Genomic DNA, 24,858 nt, shown 5'->3' with positions numbered 1-24,858 from the left:
AACACGCCAAATGGCGTGAAGGGTCTCGATGGTCTTATGACGGAGGTCGAAAGGAGCACCCACGTGATAGTCGAGTGGCAAGTGCACGAGCGAAGATGCAATATGGTTGAGGTTCAAACCCCTGACCTCCAAAGCAGCAGGCTTATCACAGGCCTATCATGTACCGCTCATTGCCCCCTTGTTAGATACCCGGCAGTTCACTAATGCCAAATGCCATGCAGGTAACATGGAGTAAAAAAGCAGGGGACTGTCAAAGTTATGGATGAGGTAAATGTGAAGTGCCAATTAAAAGGACATGCTGAAAACAAAACAAATTTAACAAAGGAGAAACCAAAAATGACTGAAAAAAAGTAACTGGATAGTGCGAATTAGAATGGTAATGACAGGAGGGTGTTTGCTGGCAAGGTGCGTATGTTTCATATTGCAGCATCCACAAGACTACTCCTTACCTGGTCGTCGATCATGTCCAAGCTCTATGCAAGGAAAGCCACAAGGAAAGGGAAAAAGTCCTAATTTGAATCAATATTCCGCACCGAGCTGTTTACTGTTGAGATCTTCAAACCATAGGCCCACACCACGTTAAGTTGCAACAATCAATCACACAAGTGGAATAGTTTGTGCAAATCCAGGAGGAATTCGCGTGCGTACAATTGCAAAAGTGTCTGGGGATCTTGAGGATGTGTCTGGGGATCTTGAGGATGTGTTTGCTCACATCAATGAGTGACCTGCCATGGTGCTCTTAAAGGACAGGAGACCAGAATAATGGCGAGTTTTACAAAGTACTGTACACTAGAACAACACTGCAAGCCAATTTCGTTAAAATAATCACAAAACACTATATTCATTGAAGGAATTCTAAACCTCCAGCCATGAACATTACCTACTCACCTACAGTACGGTCCTCTAAAGGGTAGTTCATATGCAGCACATTTGGCACGATAAATCATCATAGTCTAGAGCTGCATAGGCAATCTCACCAGAGAAGAGAAAGGTACCATCCGCAGATATGTGTGACTGGCTACGAGCTGTATGGACTGTCTCTCGCTAGAGAGGAGAGGCACCATCCGTAAATACGTGTCTGGCTACCAGCTGCATGGAACATCTCACCAGAGGAGAGGTACCATCCGCAGATATGTGTGTCTGGCTACGAGCTGTATGGACCGTTTCTCACTAGAGAGGAGGGGCACCATCCGTAGATACGTGTCTGGCTACCAGCTGCATGGAACATCTCACCAGAGGAGAGGTACCATCCACCGATATGTGTTTCTGGCTACGAGCTGTATGGACCGATTGGACCGTCTCTCGCTAGAGAGGAGAGGCACCATCTGTAGATACGTGTCTGGCTACCAGCTGCATGGAACATCTCACCAGAAGAGAGGAACCATCCACAGATATGTGTGTCTGGCAACGAGCTGTATGGACCGTCTCTCACTAGAGAGGAGAGGCACCATCCGTAGATACATGTCTGGCTACCAGCTGCCTGGAACATCTCACCAGAGGAGAGGTACCATCCACAGATATGTGTGTCTGGCTACGAGCTGTATGGACCGTCTCCCGCTAGAAAGGAGAGGCACCATCGGTAGATACGTGTCTGGCTACCAGCTGCATGGAACATCTCACCAGAGAAGAGAGGTACCATCCGCAGATATGTGTGTCTGGCTTCGAGCTGTATCGACCACCGCCGTCTGTAGCTAGAAAGGAGAGGATCCATCCGTGGATACATGTATGGCTCTGACCTACAAAGAACATCTGACCAGAGGACAGGTACCATCCGTGGATACATGTGTCTGGCTACAAGCTCCATAGACTTTGCACCAGAGAGGAGAGGCATCATTTGCTGACACGCATATCTGGCTACATAGCTTATTACTTGCAAAATCGAAGATTTTTCAAGTATATTGGTTGGTCTTGTGTGTTATTACTTGGCAATTTTTTTTTTTTTTGCAAGTATCTTGATCACTCCGCTTTGTGTGTTTGTGTGTGTTTGGCTGTCCGCTCACTTATACTTGCCCACAAGTTACAGTTTTTAACCGATCTTCACGAAACTTCACCAAATGGTGCAGTTTGTGGTCCAACAAATTTCTTTATATATTTTGAGGTCAAAAGGTCAACAGGTCAACATAGGCCAAAGGTCAACCACTTTTTAAAAAAATCAAAAATCCTCAATTTTCATCTGATTGACTTTACATTTGAAGAGGATTTACATATCGGCTAACTGATTTCAACCACCAACTATTTTTGAGATCAGCATCGGCCAAAAAGTCAACATAGGCCAAAGGTCAACCACTTTTTAAAACATTTCTAAAATCCTCAATTTTCACCTGATTGACTTGAAATTTGAAGAGGATTTACATATCGGCTAACTGAATTCAACCACCAACTATTTTTGAGATCAGCATTGGCCAAAAAGTGAACATAGGCCAAAGGTCAACCACTCTTTTCAATTATCTAAAATCCTAAATTTTCATCCGATTGACTTGAAATTTGAATAGGATTTACATATCGGCTAACTGAATTCAACCACCAACTATTTTTTGAGATCAGCAGAGGCCAAAAAGTCAACATAGGCCAAAGGTCAACCACTTTTTTCAAATTTCTAAAATCCTCAATTTTCATCCGATTGACTTGAAATTTGAAAAGGATTTTTATATCAGCTAACGCAATTCAACCACCAACTATTTTTGAGATCAGCATAGGCCAAAAGGTCAACAATAATTTCAAATGTCTAAAATCCTCAATTTTCATCTGATTCACTTGCAATTTGAATGGATTTACATATCAGCAAACTGATTCAACCACCAACTATTTTTGAGATAAACATAGGTCATAAGGTCAACATAGGCCAAAGGTCAACCACTTTTTTCTAATTTCTAAAATCCTCAATTTTCATCTGATTGACTTGACATTTGAAGAGGATTTACATATCGGCTAACTGATTTCAACCACCAACTATTTTTGAGATCAGCATCGGCCAAAAAGTCAACATAGGCCAAAGGTCAACCACTTTTTAAAACATTTCTAAAATCCTCAATTTTCACCTGATTGACTTGAAATTTGAAGAGGATTTACATATCGGCTAACTGAATTCAACCACCAACTATTTTTGAGATCAGCATTGGCCAAAAAGTGAACATAGGCCAAAGGTCAACCACTCTTTTCAATTATCTAAAATCCTAAATTTTCATCCGATTGACTTGAAATTTGAATAGGATTTACATATCGGCTAACTGAATTCAACCACCAACTATTTTTTGAGATCAGCAGAGGCCAAAAAGTCAACATAGGCCAAAGGTCAACCACTTTTTTCAAATTTCTAAAATCCTCAATTTTCATCCGATTGACTTGAAATTTGAAAAGGATTTTTATATCAGCTAACGCAATTCAACCACCAACTATTTTTGAGATCAGCATAGGCCAAAAGGTCAACAATAATTTCAAATGTCTAAAATCCTCAATTTTCATCTGATTCACTTGCAATTTGAATGGATTTACATATCAGCAAACTGATTCAACCACCAACTATTTTTGAGATAAACATAGGTCATAAGGTCAACATAGGCCAAAGGTCAACCACTTTTTTCAAATTTCTAAAATCCTCAATTTTCATCCGATTGACTTGAAATTTGAAAAGGATTTTTATATCAGTTAGCGCAATTCAACCACCAACTATTTTTGAGGTCAACATATGCCAAAAGATCAACATAGGCTAGATTTCTAAAATTGTCAATTTTAAACCGATTAACTTAAACTTTGAAGACGATTTGCATATCAGGTCACTGAATTCAACCACAAATTATTTTTGAAGTCAAAAGGATGCTCTACTGAGTGCCATTCTACTTTGTTCTGTTTTGCCAAGTGTCACTCTATGAGTGATTTTTCATTTGTTTGTCTGTCTGTTTGTCACTCACCTACAGGTCGCAATTCTAAACCGATCGTCATGAAACTTCACCAAGTTGAAGTCGTGTGGAAGGTTGACTTTGAAAACACGTATCTTATGCTTCATTCCACCTGCCAACAGGTGGAACCTTGTTGTTTTGCCGACATGATAAAAACTTCGAGATTGGAAAAACTTACTGCCATTTCCAAGAAAACATGTACCACCTGCGTTTCGAGGAAACTGACCTTCAAATGTGTGTGCGGAGTGCTTTGTGTGCATGGCATGCCATTTTTTGGTTATCTCCTCGCTTTGTAATTATATATGAGATTTTAACCGCGCAGATGGCAGAAAGGGTTTTGTGAGTGATTTGAGGCTTGCCCTTTCTCCGCATATGTATATCAAAATTAACGGCTTGTATTTCAGTGCGGTGTCTCCAGTGGATACTCAGACATCGGACTTCGCCAGTCGTCATAATTGAGAAGCCTATTGATTTTGAGGTCAAAAGTCATCTGGAGGTGAAAATTCTAAAATCTTAGTTTGGTGAAAATAGGACAATGAGTTTTAGCATCACGGGCGATGAATGTTGTGGTCAGGTTTCATCAAAATCATGTGTGTAGTTTCAGATAAGAAAGCAAATACCAAATCTGGGGGTCAAACCTGGGACAACTCTGAACCCCCGAGACCCAGATTCTTTTTTTAATGCTGTGAACAAACTTTGGTACATCATGGGTGATGTAGGTTGTGGTCAAGTTTCATCGAAATAGTGGTTGGTGTTTCAGAAAAGAGAGCAAATACCTATTTTGGGGGGGTCAAGACCCCCCTCTCCATTCCCTTCCACCTCCTTGCACCCTGATTTTTAAAAAATACCATGAACAAACTTTGGTACATCATGGGTGATGTAGGTTGTGATGAGGTTTCATCAAAACCGTGTGTATTTTCGGAGAAGTTCCGAGTGTTCACATACTGACTCACTGGAGGACACTGCACGGTGCTAATACCTTAACTGAACTAAGTTCCAGGTGAGCTAAAATAATTCTGTCGGAAAGATAATCAATTTAATTGGAACAAAAATTTCTTGGTTGAAAAACGTCATGTTCGTTTAATCAGAAAAATCTCTTTTATCAGAACTTGGGGTTTAATGTTGCGGTTCCAACGGTAAGAGGGGCATGAAGTGTTTATAATAAAGTGTGATGGGCATGGAAGGACCACACAAACAACACAAACAACAACGACAACTACCTGTTATAAAAGATCCTTTTCAGGTGTTTCACTTCATTTTACATCCTCATTGAGAGTCACAGGTAGACATGGATTATGTTTTTTAAAGTATGCCATGCTATGTTTTGATTAAACCCGAGCAGCGGAGCGATGGGAGCCACACCTGGTTAATGACAACTTACAGGTGCTACAGATCAGGCCACTGACCACGCAGACTGACCGCAATCGGAGGTCAATGTACTCTGGACATGCTGCTTCTGCTGTCTCAACAATGGATGGAGGTACTCAATGCCAAACAGGAAATCAGAGCTGTCTCCCTTGACATATCACGTGCCTTCGATACGGTCTGGCACCCTGTTCTGCTCACCAAACTCTCCTCCCAAGGTATCCATGGAAATCTCCGTGCGTGGCTTGCGGACTTCCTCTCTGGTCGTAGTCAACGTGTGGCCCTGAATGGATTTCTCTCATCTCCCCTTCCTGTTCAGGCTGGAGTTCCCCAATCCCCAAGGCAGTGTTCTGGGCCCTGTGCTTTTTCTGGTCTTTATCAATGATCTCTCCGACTCTCTGGAAAATCCTCTCTATCTCTTTGCTGATGACTCCACTCTCTGCCGCTCCATTCCTCTTCCCTCAGATCGGCAGTCTGCAGCCTCCTCACTCTCTGAAGACCTGGACAAAATCACAGACTGGTCAAACAAGTGGAACATGTCTTTCAATCCTGACAAATCTCACACTCTTACTATGTCTCTCCGAAAAGATCGACTGGACAACCCTCCCATCTACTTTCTCAACAATCCTCTCCAAGAAGTTCTTTCGCTCAAGCTTTTGGGTCTCACTATCTGCCATGATCTTTCCTGGGAAAACCACATTTCCAAGCTGGCCTCCAAAGCCAGTCGCCGACTGGGCATCCTCCGTCATGTGAAGTCCTTCCTTGGCACACCTGAGCTCCTCACCACATACAAGGCTTTCATCCGCAGCTCAATGGAATACTGTTCTCCCCTATGGGCCGGTGCTCCTGCCTCACACTTAGCTCGGCTTCACGCTGTTGAAACCAAAGCTTTCAGAATCATTGGAATCTCCCGCGATGAAGCTGATTCCGAGGGCCTTTCACTCACTCACCGCAGGCAGGTAGGTGGTCTTTCTGTCTTCTACCGACTCCTCTCTGGCCTTGCTCCCCCAGCTCCCTCTGGGCTTTGTCCCCCAAATATTCCTACAGGTCGCACAAGATCTGCCAACAACCCTCTGATGGTTAAACTGCCGAAATCTCTGCTCTCTGCTCACCTTCACTCTTTCATTCCTCTTTTCTCCCGCCTCTGGAACAAACTCCCACACTCCCTTCAATCCCACTCCTCCCTCCAGGTCTTTAAAACAGCTGTTGACCACCATCTCTTATCTTCCCCCATCCAAAACCTTGAACTTTTCTACCCCCGCTAATTCACCCCAGATCCACCTTGTTTGAAATTCCAACTTCTTTCCTGGAAGTCCTGGCAGTGTCCATATGTTTTAAACCTCTCCCACCCCCCCTTCCCATGCCCCCCCCCCCAAAGCCCTCTCCCTCGCACAGATCTCTCGATGTCTCTCGCTCCCTGCTCTCAAATGTTGTGTTTGTGTCCTTCCCCCTCTCTCCCCATCTTGTCTACCGCTCCCCATGTTATGTTTTGTGTGTCGGTTTGACTTTTTGTGTGATTAATGTTAGCTCTTTCAGGAGCTAACATTTTTGTGACACTTTTTGTGTCTTTTTGTGTCTCGATCTTGTATACAAAACAAAAAAAAACTATTAAAAAAACTGATCGAGACATCGTGCTTTTGCTCCCTGGTGTGACTGGATTTACTTTAGCAAAACAAATATATCCTCAACCGCAGTGACTTTATAAAACTTCATCAAATGCCACTGCATCATGTAGAACATCGTCTTTTTTTTTATACTTGGGTTAAGGCTCGTAATAGAGCTGACACACACACACACACACACACACACACACACACACACACACACACACACACGAACGATACAAACACTTAACACAGCCACTGAGCTTGGGGGACAAATGCCGTCACAAACGTCATTTCCTGGGATACTCTGGGTACCAGCGACGTCATGACAATGGCGCCGCTTTTCTCACCATACTCAGCGGGGCATTTGGAGGGGATGTCAAGCCTCTCCACCCATCTGCAATCATTTGATCATGAAATACCCCATGAGATGCTTTGGGGCAGAGAAGCTATTGTAAATTGAGCAACAAGTGAAAATTGCTGCAATTATGACTCGGGTTTCAATTAGCAAAACGTGTGTAGCTCAAACACCCACGGCACTGCCAACTATTTATTGAAAGGGGGCAACAAATCAGGCGAATTGGGCGCCATTGCCTGGCAATAAAAAGAGACCAGGATGGAGTGTTTTTAAAAAAAGGTTTGAAATCACAAAGAGAGCGAGAGAGGATGATGGTGCTGATGCGAGGCAGGAGTGCCCACACACGACATCACATCATCACCTGCAGAGTGCTGAGAATGTGGCAGATGGAATGGGAATTACACCCTTCGGATAAACTCAACACCCAGACAAAAACTAAGCCTTGCCGTCTCTGTCTGGTGGGTGTCTGAGAGTGATTTCTCAAAACACATCGTGCCGTTCCTCATTCATTCGAGATCATCATAGATCACACAAGCATCCCCTAAACCCCTAACAAGCTAATAAATTAGCGGTGATCCTGAGAGCAGCCTGGTGTTGTCTTAACGGTTAAGGTGGCTGGCTGAAGGGTCTCGAGTTTGAGCCCTTATCAAATACCACCAGGTGGGTTGGCTCAGCCTGTCATCCTTCCGAGGAAGGCAAAATGAGTACCAGCTGACTGGGGTAAATAAGCCATTAAAGTATCCTGCGTCGCAGTAGCACACGTCCAGGATTGTACTCCTTAGCCAATGAAATTGCCTCGGCACCTCCTATGCGCCTCACGGCACGAAAGGAATGGTAATGCTGATTATTATTAATCTTGAGAGCAATGGAAGAAAGATCTGCCGATGCAGTACCCCCTGTAGGAATTAAAGCAGAAACTTGTAATTTGTTCAGGGTGTCCGCCGAGAATCAACCCCGCATGAGACGGCCAAAGGCAAGTGTGCTACCTCTACCATCCTGCCAGGTCAATAGTCTCTTCACATCCATGTACAGTGCCTTCAGAAAGTATTCACACCCCTTGACTTTTTTCACATTTTGTGTTCAGCCTGAATTAAAAATGGTTTAAATTGAATTTTTCAGCTGATCTGCACATACACAACAACACAACATGCATTTTAAAGGCCATTTTCCCTGCTAGAGCGGGGGTTAGCCTTGCGGTCCCCATGACAATCTTCTCCATTTTGCCCTATTTTCTGCATCTCTCCTTGTTAACCCCCTTGCCCGCATTTCTTCTTCCACCATCTTTAGCCAAGTCTTTCTTGGTCTTCCCCGTCTTCTACTTCCTTCTACATTCATTTCCATCACTCTTCTCAACCAGTCACTTTCATCCTTCCTCAACACATGACCAAACCATCTCAACCTGTTCCTCTTCACAGCATCAATCACAGGCTCTATTCCCATCATCTTTCGCAATTCATCATTTGTCTTCCTCTCTCTCAACGATACTCCGCACATCCGTCGAACCATTCGCATTTCCACCCTTTCCAACCTTCGTTGCTGCTCTACGTTCATTACCCATGTCTCGCTCCCATAAATCATAACACTTCTCACACATGCAGCATACACCTTTCCCTTCAGCTTCAACGACACTCGCCTCATCATCAGCACGCCACTCAATTCCCGAAACTTCTTCCATGCACATCTCACTCGAGCAACCGTTGCCAAGTCTGATCCACCTTCTCCATTCAGCATGTCTCCGAGGTAGCAAAATGTTTTCACACCTTCCAGCTTCACGCCGTCTCCAAGATCCAACTCAACATTTCCTCCATCTGCAGCTCCCTCTGTGCACACCTTACATTTGAATGTAGCTGCCACACTGGTTAATGACCCTCTCAGACCACTACATTTTTGATGAACCCACTCAGCGCACATTGTACACTGAATGGAGTTCACTCCGACACCCTTCCTACACACAGCACAGGGCCACTTCCCAGTTCTTTCCACCTCACCACATGCTTTACCACTTGCCATCACCTTCGTCTTTCCGATATTCACCTTCAGACCTTTTGTCTCCATACATTCCTTCCACGTGTTCATCTTTTCCTTCAGTCCATCCATACTTTCCGCAATCAACACCAGATCATCTGCATACAACAACTCCCACGGTAAACCCTCCTTTACGTTCTGAGCCAGCACCTCCATCACAGCTACAAATAGTAGTGGACTTAGTACCGACCCCTGATGCACTCCCACCTTCACCTCAAACTCACCACTGTTCCCGTCCTTCGTCCTTACATCTGCACATAATACCCCATAATGCCAAAGTGCAATATATATATATATATATAAAATATATATATATATAAATAAATAACCCCCGCTCTAGCAGGGGAAATGGCCTTAAAATGCATGTTGTTGTGTATATATATATATATATATATATATATATATATATATATATATATATATATATATATATATATATACATATATATATATATATATATATATATATATATATATATATATATATATATATATATATATATATATATATCTACATATATATATATATATATATATACATATATATATATATATATATATATATATATATATATATATATATATATATATATAGTTGCGGTTTTGAGAACCCAGCACAGGTAACATCATTAAAGGTTAAAGGTTGCACCTCATAGATAGGCCACAAGCAACACGTAGGTCACCTTTAGGATGGTAGTTATTTCTTAGTTTGTGTTTAGGATAAGGCCATTCCCAATCGTTGCATCTGCGTTGTGTAGAACAAGTAAGAGTAGGCCCATCCGTCCATTTTGCAGCCTCCCTCCAAGCGACGCCATTAAGCGCTGCCTAGTCTGTAACCCATCGCCCTCGCCATTTAGGCTGCCAGCAGCCTTCACTGCCCTTGGGCTCGCTCAAACCAGCCCAAATGCCACGAGGTGAAGCCCGGAAAGGGGGGCGGAGCGCAAGGGTGGGGGTGCGGCCACGTCAAGCAGCCATTAAGGCGGAGCCGGTAAGCCCTCCCCAGCCAATCAGGGCTGAGGTGAGATCGCCTGAGAGGGCGTGGCTGGAGATTCCAGAGGGTTCGCTGGGCGTGGTAATATAACCCTTTGCCTGATGCCCCCACCTCAGTTATGAGGAGGGACGCAGCTGCAATCATTGCGCTCTGAGTTATGAGGAGGGACGCAGCTGCAATCATTGCACTCTGAGTTATGAGGGGAGGACTGATTGTGAACATTGTACCCGGATTATGAACAGGGAGTTGCCGTATCAAGTTACGAGCAGGGAGAGAGAGGCGCTTGACCTGAACGTGCGCAGTTATGAGAAGGACTTGAGGGGCGAGCGCGTTGTGCCAACTAACTTGTACGATCGGCGTTGAAGGACATTTGTTGGAGGCACGCGCCATTGTGAAGGGTTTATCGGGGATCGCTGGTTGAGAATTCGGCTTGGGCTTGCGGTGCGCAACATCCAAATGCCCGTATTCCTATTACGTACGCGGCCAAGAGCCACGAAGTCGCCGATAGCCCAGCTTACCATTTCCCCGATATAATTGTCCGCCTACGCTACACGGAGAGCTGCCTACCGACCACCATCATCTACTGGTACAGGTCGAGGACCGGGACGAACTGTGGACGCCATCGCCGGACCTTCCACCCTACCTTCTACATCCCCGCGTGAGTCTGAGTCTGAGACCGAGTCTGAGAGCGAGCGGGCCCGAGTCCAGCGAATAAGTTAAGACTGAATAAGGCTGCCCTGTGTACTTTTTCTTCCTCTTTCTTGTACATTCTTTCGTTTCCTCTTCTTGTACAAATTGTAATAAATTACCTTGTTCTTCCTGGTTTCTTCCTAATTCGATCGTCCTAGTCTTTTCTCAATTGGGTAAGCGTGGCACGATTCGGAACCGCTATAATCGGGTCTAGTCATTGGTTAACAGCTCATATCGCAGATTGCTATCCGCTCGGCATATTCAATCAATATCCGTGATTCGGGCGAGGGTTATTTCCTCGTTTCCGGTCAGCGTTAGTACTTAGGTAATAGCGAATCCCTAGTCCTAAAAACCCTACCTAACGCTGCCCGGGAAGGAGGTTATAACCCCCAGGATCGCGTCGGCTAGATAGAAGACAAGGGGATTAACCCCCCCTTGATAAGGGGAAGGCCGACGTTTGAGATCCACAACAATATATATATATATATATATATATATATATATATATATATATATATATATATATATATATATATATATATATATATATATATATATATATATACAGTGATCCCTCGTTTATCGTGGGGGTTACGTTCCAGAACCCCCCGCGATAGATGAAAATCCACGAAGTAGCGACCATATTTTTATTTTATTATTTATATATATTTTAAAGCTTTATGACCCTCCCCACACTCTTATTAACCTTTCCCACACTCTTATTAACCTTTCCCATACTCTTATAAACACTTCCTATACTCTTAAACACTTTTTACACTCTTAAACATACGTAATTTAACAACATATAAAATTCTAATGGGTACTCACCATTGAAGATACTGTAGCGACCCATGGATCCCCCAAGCAAGACCAGCATCAGAATCTCCTTGCTCCAGCCGGTGACGTCACCGGCGGGGATCCGCGGCGCAAGAGTGGCTGGTCACGTGACCACCAAAGCGTGCCGCCCGTGCGGGTGTAATCGGCTACACCTGTTGATCACGTGACCACCGAAGCACGCCACGCTTGAGAGGCGTGGCTTTCGGTTTCGGTTTCTGGTTGTGCTTTATAATGCAGCCCGATAAACGGGCTTTTCAGTGTTCCCGAGTTGGTTTTGAGAATAAATATCTTCTCGGACGAGTTTGTGTCTTGCCCGTCATTTCGTCCGTATCAAGCAAGAGCCCCGGCTCTTCAATACTACAACTTGCGTGATGAAGATGATGATGAATTAGCTGTGCAGTACTGATGACGATGAAGGTGATGACGATGATGAATGTACTGCACAGCCAGAAAGAGCATTACAGTTACCCATTACGTGGGTAACTAGCGCAAGTGGAAGCTGCCGCATCTGCGTTTTCCATACGTACGACTCTTTGTCTCTCCTTCTACTGTACACTATGTACAGTTTTATTTCTTGTAATATGTTTTAATTACTGTATTTTTCTTATTTTTTTACGTTTTTTAATTTTTTAGGCTAGAAAATGCTTATTTTACCACAAAAATATTTAAAATAATAGTATATAAAAATACATTTATACCGCAAAATCCCGCGATATAATTTTACATATACTAGCGAGAAAAACCCGCGATGTACCGAAGCCGCGAAAAGTGAACCGCGATATAGCGAGGGACGACTGTATATATATATATACATACATACATACATACATACATACACACACACACACGAGTATATTAGAAATGTTTACAAAATAATGAAACATGAAATACAGAAATATCTCATTCACACAAGTATTCAACCCCCTGAGTCAATACTTCATAGAAGGGCCTTTGTCATTGATTACAGCTTCGAGTCTGCTTGGGTATGTCTATCAACTTTGTACATCTGGATTTTGGGAGTTTCTCCCATTCTTCCTTGCAGATTTGCTCAAGCTCTGTCAAGTTGGATGGGGAGCGTCGGTGAAGAGCAATCTTCAAGTCTTTCCATAGATTCTCAATGGGATTCAAGTGTGGGCTTTGGCTGGGCCACTCAAGGACTTTCATGTTCTTGTTCTGAAGCAATTCCAGTGTTGCTTTGCCTGTATGCTTGGGGTCATTGTCCTGTTGGAACGTAGATATTCGCTGCAGTCTAAAGTCTTTTGACCTCTGAAGCAGGTTCTCCTCAAGGATTTGCCTGGATTTGGCTCCATTCGTTGTCCCTTCTATCCTTACAAGTCTTCCAGTTCCTGCTGCTGAAAAGCATCCCCATAGCATAATGCTGCCACCACCACGGTTCACGGTAGGGATGGTGTTGGATAGGTGAGGTGTGCTCGGTTTCCACCAGCCGTAGCGCTTTGTATTCAGGCTAGAGAGTTCAACTTTCATCTCATCAGACCACAGAATATTTTGCCTCATGCTCTCAGTCTTTCAAAATCCAGATGTGCTGTCATTGGCCTTTTTCTGAGGAGTGGGTTCCGTCTGACCAGTCTCCGATAAAGCGTAGATTTGTGAAGTGCTGCAGAGACTGTTATCCTTCCGGCAGGTTCTCCCATCTCAGTCAAAGTACTCTGTAGTTCCGTCAAAGTGGTCATTGGGTTCTTATTCATCTCCCAGACCAAGTTCCTTTCTGCCCGGTTGCTCAGTTTGGTCGGACGGCCGGCACTAGGAAAATAGTCTGGGTAGTTCTATATTCTTTCCATTTCCTCATAATGGAGCTCATTGGGTTCCTGGGAACTTTTAACACTCTAGAAATTGTTTATACCCTTTCCCCAGATCTTTTTCTCCTCACAATTCTATCTCAGGGTTCTATAGACAGTTCCTTGATCTTCAGAGCTTCTGCTCTGACATGACCTGTCAACTGTGCAACATTATACGGAAAGCTGTGTTTCTTTCTAAATGATATCCAATCAATTGAACTGGCTACAGGTGGACTCAAATCAAGTTGTAGAGACATCTCAAGGTGGATCAAGGGGAATTGGATGCACCTGAGCTCAATTTGGAGTGTAATAGCAAAGGGGTTGAATACTTAATGACTCAAGACATTTCAGCTTTTCATTTTTAATTATTTTGTAAAAATTTCCCAAAAAAAATTCCACTTTGACATTATGGGGTATTATGTGTAGCTCAGGGACCAAAAAAACCTCTCAATATAATATAAATTTTAAATTCAGACTAATACAACAAAATGTGAAAAAAGTCAAGTGGTGTGAATACTTTCTGAAGATGCTGTAATTCCCATTAAAGTACAACGATGTCTACCATTATCCTTGTCCTGAATGTACGAGCTCCATCATGAGCCTTGGATCAACGTTTTAATAAAAAAACACTTTTAAACAATGAGAATATATTAAAACAGAGAAATAAATTTAGAAACAATGGGGGAAGCAATAAGAGAAAGGAAAGCTCATATCATCGGGTAGCGCAGCAGGAACTAGAACGGCACTCAGTAGACAGCATACCTCCACCTGGTTGGCCATATCACTCAATCATTTATACTAGCTGGATCCGGATCCGGATCTTCACCAAAATTGAATCGATTCTTCCTCGTCACACACACAACCTGTCCAACAAGTTTCGTCCAAATCCATCCATAACTTTTTGTGATATCCCGCTATGTATCGTTTTTGTCCCTATCTCCCAATGGTGAAGAATTACTTCTTTTTTTTCTTATTTTTTGAATACAAGATCGACGCTCGTGTAAGAGCTACCATGAATCACAAAAAAATTGACACAAAAAACATAATAGCGGGAGACAATATGGGGAGAGAGAGGGAAGCACACACGTACAACAGTAGAGAACAGGGACATCGGGAGATCTGTGGGAGGGAGAGGGCTTGGGGGGAGGAGGCGTGGGAAGGGTGGGAGGGGTAAAAAAAACACATGGACACTGCTCGGACTTCCAGGAAAGAAGTCGGTATTTCAAATAAGTGGATCTGGGGTGAATTAACAGGGGTAGAAAAGATCTCAAAATTAAATAATTAAATAACAGAGTTAAATAATCCTCATATCCGAATCCATATTCAGATCCTCACCAAAATCGAATCGGATCGTCCTTGTTACACACACAACCGGTCCACCAAGTTTCATCCAAATCCGTCCACAACTTTTTGAGATATCCTGCTATGTATCGTTTTTGGCCCGATCTCCCAATGGTGAAGAATCACTGAAAACATTATAGTAGCCGGATCCGAATCCGGAGCTTCACAAAAATCTAATCATTTCGACCTTGTCCCATCCGCTACATCTCTGGAAAATTTCGTCCGAATCAGTCCATAACTTTTTAAGATATTTTGTTCACAAACAAACAAACAAACGGACAGACAGGGGTGAAAACACAACCTCCAGCCACCTTCGGTGGCGGAGGAAAAATCCATATTTTAATTCAATGACGACAAATTGCACTTCCTGTTTAAGGCCTGTTCTTTCAGTGAACATGTCCAATTCGTTTGAATGTAATTTTCTCCAATGAAACATTGATACAAACTCGTCATTTCAGAAACAAAGGTACATATTGCACGCACGGAGCTCGATGGTGTTATTACACCCACTTATGAAGGTATACACTGAGCTTTGCAATAACGTTTCACTGTTTGGAATATACTATGCACACTCATTGGAGGATATATGTACAAAATAGTGACCAAGAGGTTTAGAAATGCATTACCTTTCATCAAGTGGAACCTTCATCATGTAGGAAAGCCACCAAAGGTGTATTGGTCACTTTGGCGGAATGTCGCAGCTCAAAAACGATATCAGGGTGAACAGGAAGAGTAGGCAGTCACTTTGAAAGGGTGTGCTGCCCCCATTTGGTATGGTAAATGGGCCAGTCGGTGTGTCTTAATGCTGCAATCGATTGTCCTGTAGGATGTAATGCAATTCCTCTCCCAGTGCAGCCTATAGATCATGCAATGCCTCTGGTATCCTTACTATAATTCACAGACTGCGGTGCTTGTGTGTGTTTGTCGCACTACTACTCCTACAGTTCTGGCCTGATTGCATACAGACTTGCTACATAGGATCAGCATGACCCCAATTCATGTATGGGGGTGTTTTATCTTTGCCGGTGTGGTCTTGGGGGGTGAGGAGGGGGAGGATGGGGGGGGGGCGGGGGGTTGCATATTCTATCTTGTAGTGCCACCTCTAGGTGGAAGAGGGTATTGCAAGTCCCCACCCTTTATAGTACAGTATTCCTGTCCCCACGTTTGCCAGTGCAGTGATGTGTTTTGAAATAGAACCAGTAAGAATATTTTTGCTTCATGCGTGTAACACGGGCTTTTTATTTTTGGAAGTGATTGAGGGAGCTGTCAATTGCCTATACACCACTCAAATAAAGGTGTGTGTGAGAAGAGCCTGTTGCATGCTTAGAACAAGGTCATCTGCAGGGCGGGTACTCTGCTAGCAAGATGATAATTGATGGCTCTTTCAAGGATGTCCCACACAAGCATGTGATGACGAGTAGGACTGGCCGCATGGTAGGCCATAGGATGACAAATAATGGCCTGCAGGAAATCTCTCACAATATTGGGCTAATCTGACCCCTGGTGATTGAACATCCCATTTTAGAGAAACATACCGATCTACAGGATTCCACAACACATATCCTGCTTTCCCTATGACGAGATTAAATGTTGAAAATATATACCGTGCCGGTACTGTAAATATCATGAACTGTATAACCATGGGTCGTTGTCAAACACTGGTGAGCTTGGCACTGCCGGGGTCCATCCTAGGCAGTGTGTTCCTCCGACCCATAGCCATGTGAATGTGTGGGACTGAAGCAGTTTTGCTCATTTTTTCATGGATCATTGGTTCTCTGAACGGGAACATATTGTCACGTCTGAGTTTCCCATCAACATGGTATGCCTCAGGACCGGGACCTCTAGTCCCTGGAGATAGCCCATATTGTCTCTTCTCCACTGCATTCAGTTATTTTTACAACTTTACCGTTCCCCAAGGATCATTCAAATGAGTCAAAATTACTGACGGCACATGCACGGAAAGCAGATGGCTTCTTAACTTCTAAAGGGTTTATTCTCTTGTTACGGCCTGAAGCACACCAGACCAAGCCTTCAATCACACGGTCTTTATTTATCTATTATCACACGAAAATCTCTTCCTACACATAAAACAAAGAAGGGAGAAGAGAGGGAAAACCCGAATAGGCCAGTCAAGAGTAGGCAGGTCCAAGAGTAGGCCAGTCCAAGACTAGGTAGGTCCAAGAGTAGGCCGGTCCAAGAGTAGGCCGGTCCAAGGGTAGGCCGGTCCAAGAGTAGGCCGGTCCAAGAGTAGGCCGGTCCAAGAGTAGGCCGGTCCAAGAGTAGGCCGGTCCAAGAGTAGGCAGGTCCAAGAGTAGGCCGGTCCAAGACTAGGCCGGTCCAAGACTAGGCCGGTCCAAGAGTAGGCAGGTCCAAGAGTAGGCCGGTCCAAGACTAGGCCGGTCCAAGGGTAGGCCGGTCCAAGAGTAGGCAGGTCCAAGAGTAGGCCGGTCCTAGACTAGGCCGGTCCAAGGGTAGGCCGGTCCAAGGGTAGGCCGGTCCAAGGGTAGGCCGGTCCAAGGGTAGGCCGGTCCAAGGGTAGGCCGGTCCAAGGGTAGGCCGGTGCAAGAGTAGGCCCCAGGGCAGGCCCGGTAGTAGGCCCCAAGGCGGGCCCAGGGGTAGGCCCCAAGGCGGGCCCAGTGGTAGGCCCCAAGGTGGGCCTAGTGGTAGGCCCCAGTGCAGGCCCAGCACGAGAGGGTAGGAGTAGGCAAGTCCACGAGTAGGCCCCAAGGCGGGCCTAGTGGTAGGCCCCAGTGCAGGCCTAGTGGTAGGAGTAGGCAAGTCCACGAGTAGGCCCCAAGGCAGGCCCAGCACGAGAGGGTAGGAGTAGGCAACAAGAGTTCGATCAACGTCACCCTTCCGGTAGAGAGATTGCAGCTGGACACTCGACAACCCCCGAAAAGCACTCTGCCATAAGCCCTCTCCCAAAATGGCCACTCACTCCTCTAAATCACCTTCCTGGCCACTCCCCCTGCACCACAGCCAATCATAGGCTTTATACCCATGGACCAAACCACCTGGTCTAACTCACAGGGGGGTGTGGGGGAAGGAAGAAGAAACGCTCACAAACCGTAACACACTGTAGAGAAAAGTACAGGGAAGAGGGTAGATAAGACAAAATAATAAACGGCATGAACCAAGTGTATCAAAAGACACAAAGAGGTAGATGAGAGCACGCAAACTTATTTACAAGGATGAGAAATAAAGCGCAAAACTTAAGCGCCTCTAGGCACCACAGAACACACTTTTACAACAAGGTAAGAATGCAGCGGGTTCCCTTTGTCGATGATGTGCAGGGTGGACACAGAGCTCAGTGCAGCCTGCTTTGGAAACCAGGTGGGAGACGACACGAGCTAGCGCCAAAGTAAAACTCCCGTGAGCAACGGCAGTTGCAACCAGCCCCTCCACCAGACGTCCTGCCCCCCTTTGTCCTTTTCAAATGAAGTCTCCGGGTTTGCCCTCCATCTTCTCTCCAGGTCCTCCAAGTGAGGTGCCTACTTCCCCTCTCCAAAGGCAGGGTGATACCAGCTTTTGTCAATCCCAAAACGTATTCAGAGCAAAACCACACACATGTCCTGCATCACAAGCTCCTCTGTGAACCACTTACTCGTCGTCCTCTTCCTCTTGGTCGGAGTCCTCTTCTGCTGGTGCAACACCTATGGGGAGGCCCCAATAAAAATAAACCATTGCCACATCTGGTTCAACATCACACTGCGACGCCATGGCTGGCACACACTGGCTAGAGAGCTCGTGGTAGCTTCGTAGCACACATGTGACACATGTGCCTCTGTCCTGAGAAGTCCTTACCTAGCCTCACCCACAAACAAGAGGTACAAACACATACAAAATGAATCCGTCTACCCTGTCTATAAATTACATATGCTGCCTCCCCAACATCACGTGTAACAAACGAGTTACTCTGACAGGTCCCTGTTACATGGCAATCTAACCTGCTCAAAACACACAGACTATTCTACACTTAAAGTCTTGCTATGGACCCCTCCCCCCCCTTCCACGTAACAATACGATCACGCTTTGTGTATCTCTCCGTAGAAGGCAACCGCAGTACACGTCCATGTGTGAGCTTTGCCATGGCGAGACGTTTACCGGGATACAAGTATCCACCGGTACGGCAGCACTCATGGCAGCCTCGATCAAAAACGACAAAAGTGAACTTTTATGTAGCACTAAGTAGTAATGGAAGGCCACGAGGTGCAAAAAGTTTCATTGGATTCGTCCATTCTATAACCAGGACTAAATAACTCGGTGGTAAACGAGTTATCGACGAGGTTGTACTGTGGCATGGCTGCCAAATAAGACCGTGTGAAAATCACTGCATTCACCATTTTGGATCCACACAGTCAGGTAAGTTCCTTTTGAAATATAAAGAACACAAAGTTAACGATTTGTACAAAACGCATCTTTTGAATAAAAATATAACATTAGAAAGGCCCATGGGTAGTCAGTGCAGATAGTGTGTTCAAAGGATTTTGAGGAAAGTACTTCAACAAACGTTTGACCCAACAGGTGTATGAACGTGACGAAGGACACTACGAAGTGATATTGGAAGACCGTTGCACTCTAAGGTCAGAATGAAGTGTTTCAAGTGGAAAACAATTTTCAAATCCCATCACGGCCTATTAAAGCCATTAATTAGACCTTCGTTTTAATGATGAGAAAATTCAAGCACATACCTGACAACCCTTGCGTTTCAAATTGGTTCTTGATCTACACCGATCATCATCCTTCATCAAGGTGCTGCTAGATCACCTGCCCTAGCCCGTTTATTGCATGCTGTGTGCAAAGTGCTGCTTCAGTTGTCCTACATAAGCAGCTTTCACTGAACGCAGGGATCACTTGTAAATATGTGGATTAGTGTTCACATTATTAACGAGTTTTCCATATACCAATCAGGACATTGCCAAATTTGAAGGGTATAACATAAGTGTAGTTTCATTGAGCTATTCCTGTCTGGGCCTGTTCTTTTCTTTCTTCCATCCCTGACATTTTATTCTCTCTCCATGCAAGTGTTTTAGGTTCATAGAAGAGTAGAACAACAGAAGGTGAAGCGTAATCCCACAGAAAGGAGGGAGAAGGGGAAAAGGCTCGCAATAATGTAGAATTGCTGGAAAACTGTCCTTGTCACACACTCAACCTGTCCACCAAATTTTGTCCGAATCTATGCATAACGTTTTGAGATAACCTGCTCACAGACAAACAGACAAACAAACAGGTAAACAGACAGGGGTGAAACATAACCTCTGCCCACCTTAGGTGGCAGAGGTAATGAATGAACAGGAAAAGAGGTTACAGGAGAGGAGGAAACACAGTAACCTGCAAGTAAGAGGGTTGGGTTATGTAGGGTTAATGTGATGAAAAGATTGTGCACAGAGATGAGGGATGACATGAGATGGAGGTGCAACACCTGCTTGAAGTCCTGGAGGGAAGAGTGAGAACAGCAGAACAGAACAGCCCCTGAAAGGTGGTTCCTTCCATACAGGGGAGAAAAAAGAGGAATAAAAGGGTTGAGGTGTACAGTCAGCCTGGATTTTGGAAGTTTAACCAGGAGGTGTCTGGAAGAACACGTGCATCCTGCAGTAGATAGAAAGAGTCGGAGCATTGAGAGAGCAGAAGGAGCGAGACCGGAAGAGACGGCAATACACAGAAACTTCTTTACATCTGCCCATTTCTCAGTTTCCCAGCTTGTGTTTGTATAATTATATGTAATAGCGTAATTGTGTGTACAAGGCTTTGGGGATTTCTGAAAAGTTATTACCTCCACCACCGAAGGTGGATGGAGGTTATGTTTTCACCCCTGTTTGTTTGTCTGTCTGTCTCTGAACAAGATATCGCAACAAGTTGTGGACGGATTCGGACGAAATTTAGCAGTGAGGTAATGTATGTGACAAGGACGAAATGATTAGATTTTGGAGAAGATCCGGATTCCGCCTGTCATCCTTCCGAGGTCAGCAAATTGAGTACCAGCTTGAGCTTGCTGGGAGGAATGATCCCGGTGTGTACCCCGATTTAGAATAGGTACACCGTATCCCTGCGCATCGTAAGAGGCGACCAAGGGTTGGCGTCAGGAAGGGCATCCGGCCATAAAAACATTGCCTCAAAAAGGGAACCATGATTGTCATGGGGCCCGCAAGGCTAACCCCCGCTATAGCGGGGAAAAAACGATACATAGCACGATATCTCAAAAAGTTATGGACAGATTTGCACGAAACTTGGTGGACAGGTTTGGAGTGTGACATGAACTTGTGGCAGGACCTATCATGTGATATTCGTGAAGGACTTTCATGAAAAACGTACCCGTTCGCAAACAAACGGGTACGTTCACGTATGGAAACTTCAATCATGGGTCCGTGGCGAATCTGCATATGGCGATCAGCGAAGTTCATGTTTAGAAGGTAGAAACCATCACGGTATGTCGTCATTTACTTGAACTCTGTCTCTTTTTTCATTCCAAACTACATAACTCCAATCACAAATTAATCACAAAATAAACTTTTCCCAACATTGTTAATGTTTCCTTCATTGTAAAAACTACCAAGTCAACAGTTGAAAGGATTTTGAGCCGATAGGTGTTACGGCCTTGGCAAGATCGATGGAGACAGCGATCTGTTAGCGTATACACCGCCCAAATAGCTATGTGGAATTCTCTCATGTAGAAATTAAACTCACGTCATTATTTACTTTTAATGATGTTTATATACGAATCAAAAAGAAGATAATTGGTTTTGGGTCGTCCTTTCCGCATATCTCGTGGGATTGTGAGTTGGAGAGACGACCGTGATGGTGGGGAGGGGGTTGGCATTCTCTCAAGCAGGGATTCAACCCGTGTCCTTATAAAAGGTCTTTGAGGTCACCGAGTTTGATCGGTGCAGCCGTGCAGTGCAGCTGTGCAGCGATCAGTGCAGCCGTTTGTGCAGCACCCGGGAAAATAACGTTATGCGGGAGTCCAAACCTGAAAATGCTGGAGGCCAAAGCTGAAATTGGAAAAACAATCTAGCCTATTTTACTCCAGGAGATCCCAGGATTACACACCCAAAATATCGTTGCGATCGGTTCAGCCGTTTTTGCGGTACCTTCGAACGGACGGACATTTGGTGAATTATAGTAAGATTGTGAGTTATACTATCAAGTTGTTCTTCACATTGAAATGCTTTATGATGTCTTTTTATACGATGATAATCTTAAAGCATTTCACTGTGAAATGCAACTATTGTGTATGTGGATATAATGTTTGAATGTATGTATGTTTGCATGTATGTGTATGTGTGTACGTATGCATATGTATGTGTACATACGTGCTTATGCATGTGTATATGTACGTATGCGTGTATGTACGTATGAATGTGTGTACGTGTGTATGCATGTATGTATGTATGTATGTATGTATGTATGTATGTTTGCATGTACATATGTATGGTATCAAGCCGAATTTATGCCCCCTGGCGGTGTGCGTGCGAGCACATAAGTGGATGAGAAACTGAAGCTATAATTCAATTGTAAAGATTGATGTGCACACAAAATAATTTCATTTGAAACTAATTAAATAATGGAACTATCACAGAACATGGTTACATGAGCTCTTTGAGAAGAACAGTACCTAAGTGCCCGTTGTACACAGGCCATTCAGCTGGTGTTCCTAAATAAAAAAACGCTACATTAATAAACCAATCTTCTTGATTGATTGAGATCCCATTCCATCAGAAATGAAACAGACAGGAGATAAGTAAAAGGCAAGTATCTCAGCGATATCCTGTTCGTCTAATGGCATTTGATTAGCATTTGCCTTCAGAGGATGAAAAGCCAAATGAGTGGTTGGAATGACGATGTGGTCAGAAAAAGAAAGCAAGAGGGAACAATAATGAAAGGTCAAAAACAGGAAATAAGAAAACAGAAATAAAACAATTAAATATTCAAATCCTTTCATGACTTAGACATAAAAATAATAAATCTGGGGAAGTGACACTAAAACAGCAGCAAACATCGGTGTGAGAAGTCATTAATGAAATGCACTCACACACCTCACTGGAAGAGACCACAAAGGTGTGTGAACGTCCCATGTCAGGCTCTTGAGGCATCCATCCTGGCATATCACAACTGCTGCTACTGCTGGCAGTTCCCGTCATGAGGTGCTCCCCAAATGAAAAGTTCTACAAACAGAAGAGTCACCAGGTATGGATAAGACCAAATGTATTGGTGTTCAAAGCACTAGAATAAATGGGTACCAGCTTTGAGCACAATATCATGATATTTCAGATTGTTAGATGACACCAACTTGAGTGAGGTCGATAAACCTGATCCCTTCTCCACGACCCACCACAAAAAAAACAAAAAAAAAACACTGTACTGTATATGTATATGTGAGGGCAGTTCAAGGTTAACCAGCACATCTTGGTTGGGTAATTTAAAAACAAAACTGAAGTTTGTGTAAATTCGTGATTTTCACAAGTTTTCCCACAATACTCATATACCTTTGTTCCATTGGTGAAGTAGCACTCAAATTCAGGAAGTGTAGGATCTTTAGACATCTACACACCCATTTCAAGACATCTGCTTTCACATAATCACCAATTTTAAACCTGATTACACCAATATACTCTTCCATTGCTCCAAATATATCCAAATATCCAGTTACACGTTTGGATGAGCAGTTACACTTAGGATGGAAGTTTAAGTGTTTACCTTCCGCAACACATTCTCATTAAAAAAATGTATACTAATTTTTACAAATTTTAGCTCTTTCACGAGCCTCGGTGTTGTATACAAAGAAAAAATAAATAAATAAATAAATGAAATACAGAAATATCTAATTTACATAAGTACCCAGTATTCAACCCCCTGAGTCAATACTTTGTAGAAGTGACGTCAGCAGCGATTACAGCTTTGAGTCTTATTCAGTATGTCTGTACCAGCTTTGCACATCTGGATTTGGGAAGTTTCTCCCATTCTTCCCTGTAGATTTCCTCCAGCTCTGTCAAGTTGGATGGGGAGAGTCGATGAACAGCAATATTCAAGTCTTTCCACAGATTCTAAATGGGATTCAAGTCTGGGCTTTGTCTGGGCCACACAAGGACTTCCACATTCTCGTTCTGAAGCCATTCCCGTGCTGCTTTGGCTGTATGCTTGGGATCATCGTCCTGTTGGAACATACATATTCGCCGCAGTCTAAGGTTTTTGCACTCTGAAGCAGGTTATCCTCAAGGATTTGCCTGGATTTCGCTCCATTCATTGTTCCCTCTATCCTTACAAGTCTCCCAGTCCCCGTCACTGAAAAGCATCCCCATAGCATGATGTTGCCACCACCATGATTCACGGAAGTGATAGTGTTAGATGTTTGATGAGCTGTGCTCGGTTTCCACCAGACATAGCACTTTGCATTCAGGCTAAATAGTTAAATTTTCGTCTAATCAGTCTACAGAATATTCTGCCTCATGTTCTCTCAGTCTTTCACGTGCCTTTTTGGAAACTCAAGGTGTGCCGTAATGTAGCTTTTTCTCAGGGGTGGTTTCCATCTGGTCACTCTCCCATAAAGCCTAGATTTGTGAAATGCTGCAGAGACCGTTTTCCTTCCAGGATGTTTTCCCATCTCAGCCAAGGAACTCTGTAGTTCTGTCAGAGTGGAGATTGGATACTTAGGCACTTCCCTGACCAAGGTCCTTTTTGCCCGGTTGCTCAGTTTGGTCGGACAGCCAGCTCTAGGGAAGAGTCTTGGCAGTTCCATATTCTTTCCATTTCCTAATGAGGGAGATCACTGTGCTCTTGGGAACTTTTAACATTTCATTGGACAGAAATTTCAACATAACTTTCAACATTGAATACCGGAATCATTGGAATCTCCCGTGATGAAGCTAACTCCAAGGGCCTTCAACTCACTCACGCTGGCAGGTTGCTGGTCTTTCTGTCTTCCACCGACTCCTCTCTGGCCTTGCTCCCCCAAATATTC

General features: G+C 44.0%; 1 protein-coding gene across 5 annotated transcripts in view; it reads right to left on the bottom strand.

Moving 5' to 3' along the window:
- Positions 1 to 24,858, bottom strand: part of LOC137433759 (neurabin-2) — a 286,357-nt gene that overhangs the window by 2,588 nt on the left and 258,911 nt on the right. For all 5 annotated transcript variants that reach the window (XM_068126043.2, XM_068126045.2, XM_068126044.2 and 2 more), the window contains one exon: positions 22,937 to 23,065. In XM_068126043.2, coding sequence (XP_067982144.2) covers positions 22,937 to 23,065 — 129 coding nt within the window. The remainder of the gene's footprint in view (positions 1 to 22,936; positions 23,066 to 24,858) is intronic.

This window comes from Myxine glutinosa, chromosome 10, assembly GCF_964187855.1.
Source record: "Myxine glutinosa chromosome 10, kmMyxGlut1.1, whole genome shotgun sequence".
Taxonomy (NCBI): Eukaryota; Metazoa; Chordata; class Myxini; order Myxiniformes; family Myxinidae; genus Myxine; species Myxine glutinosa.
This window is presented reverse-complemented; position numbering and strand designations above follow the sequence as displayed.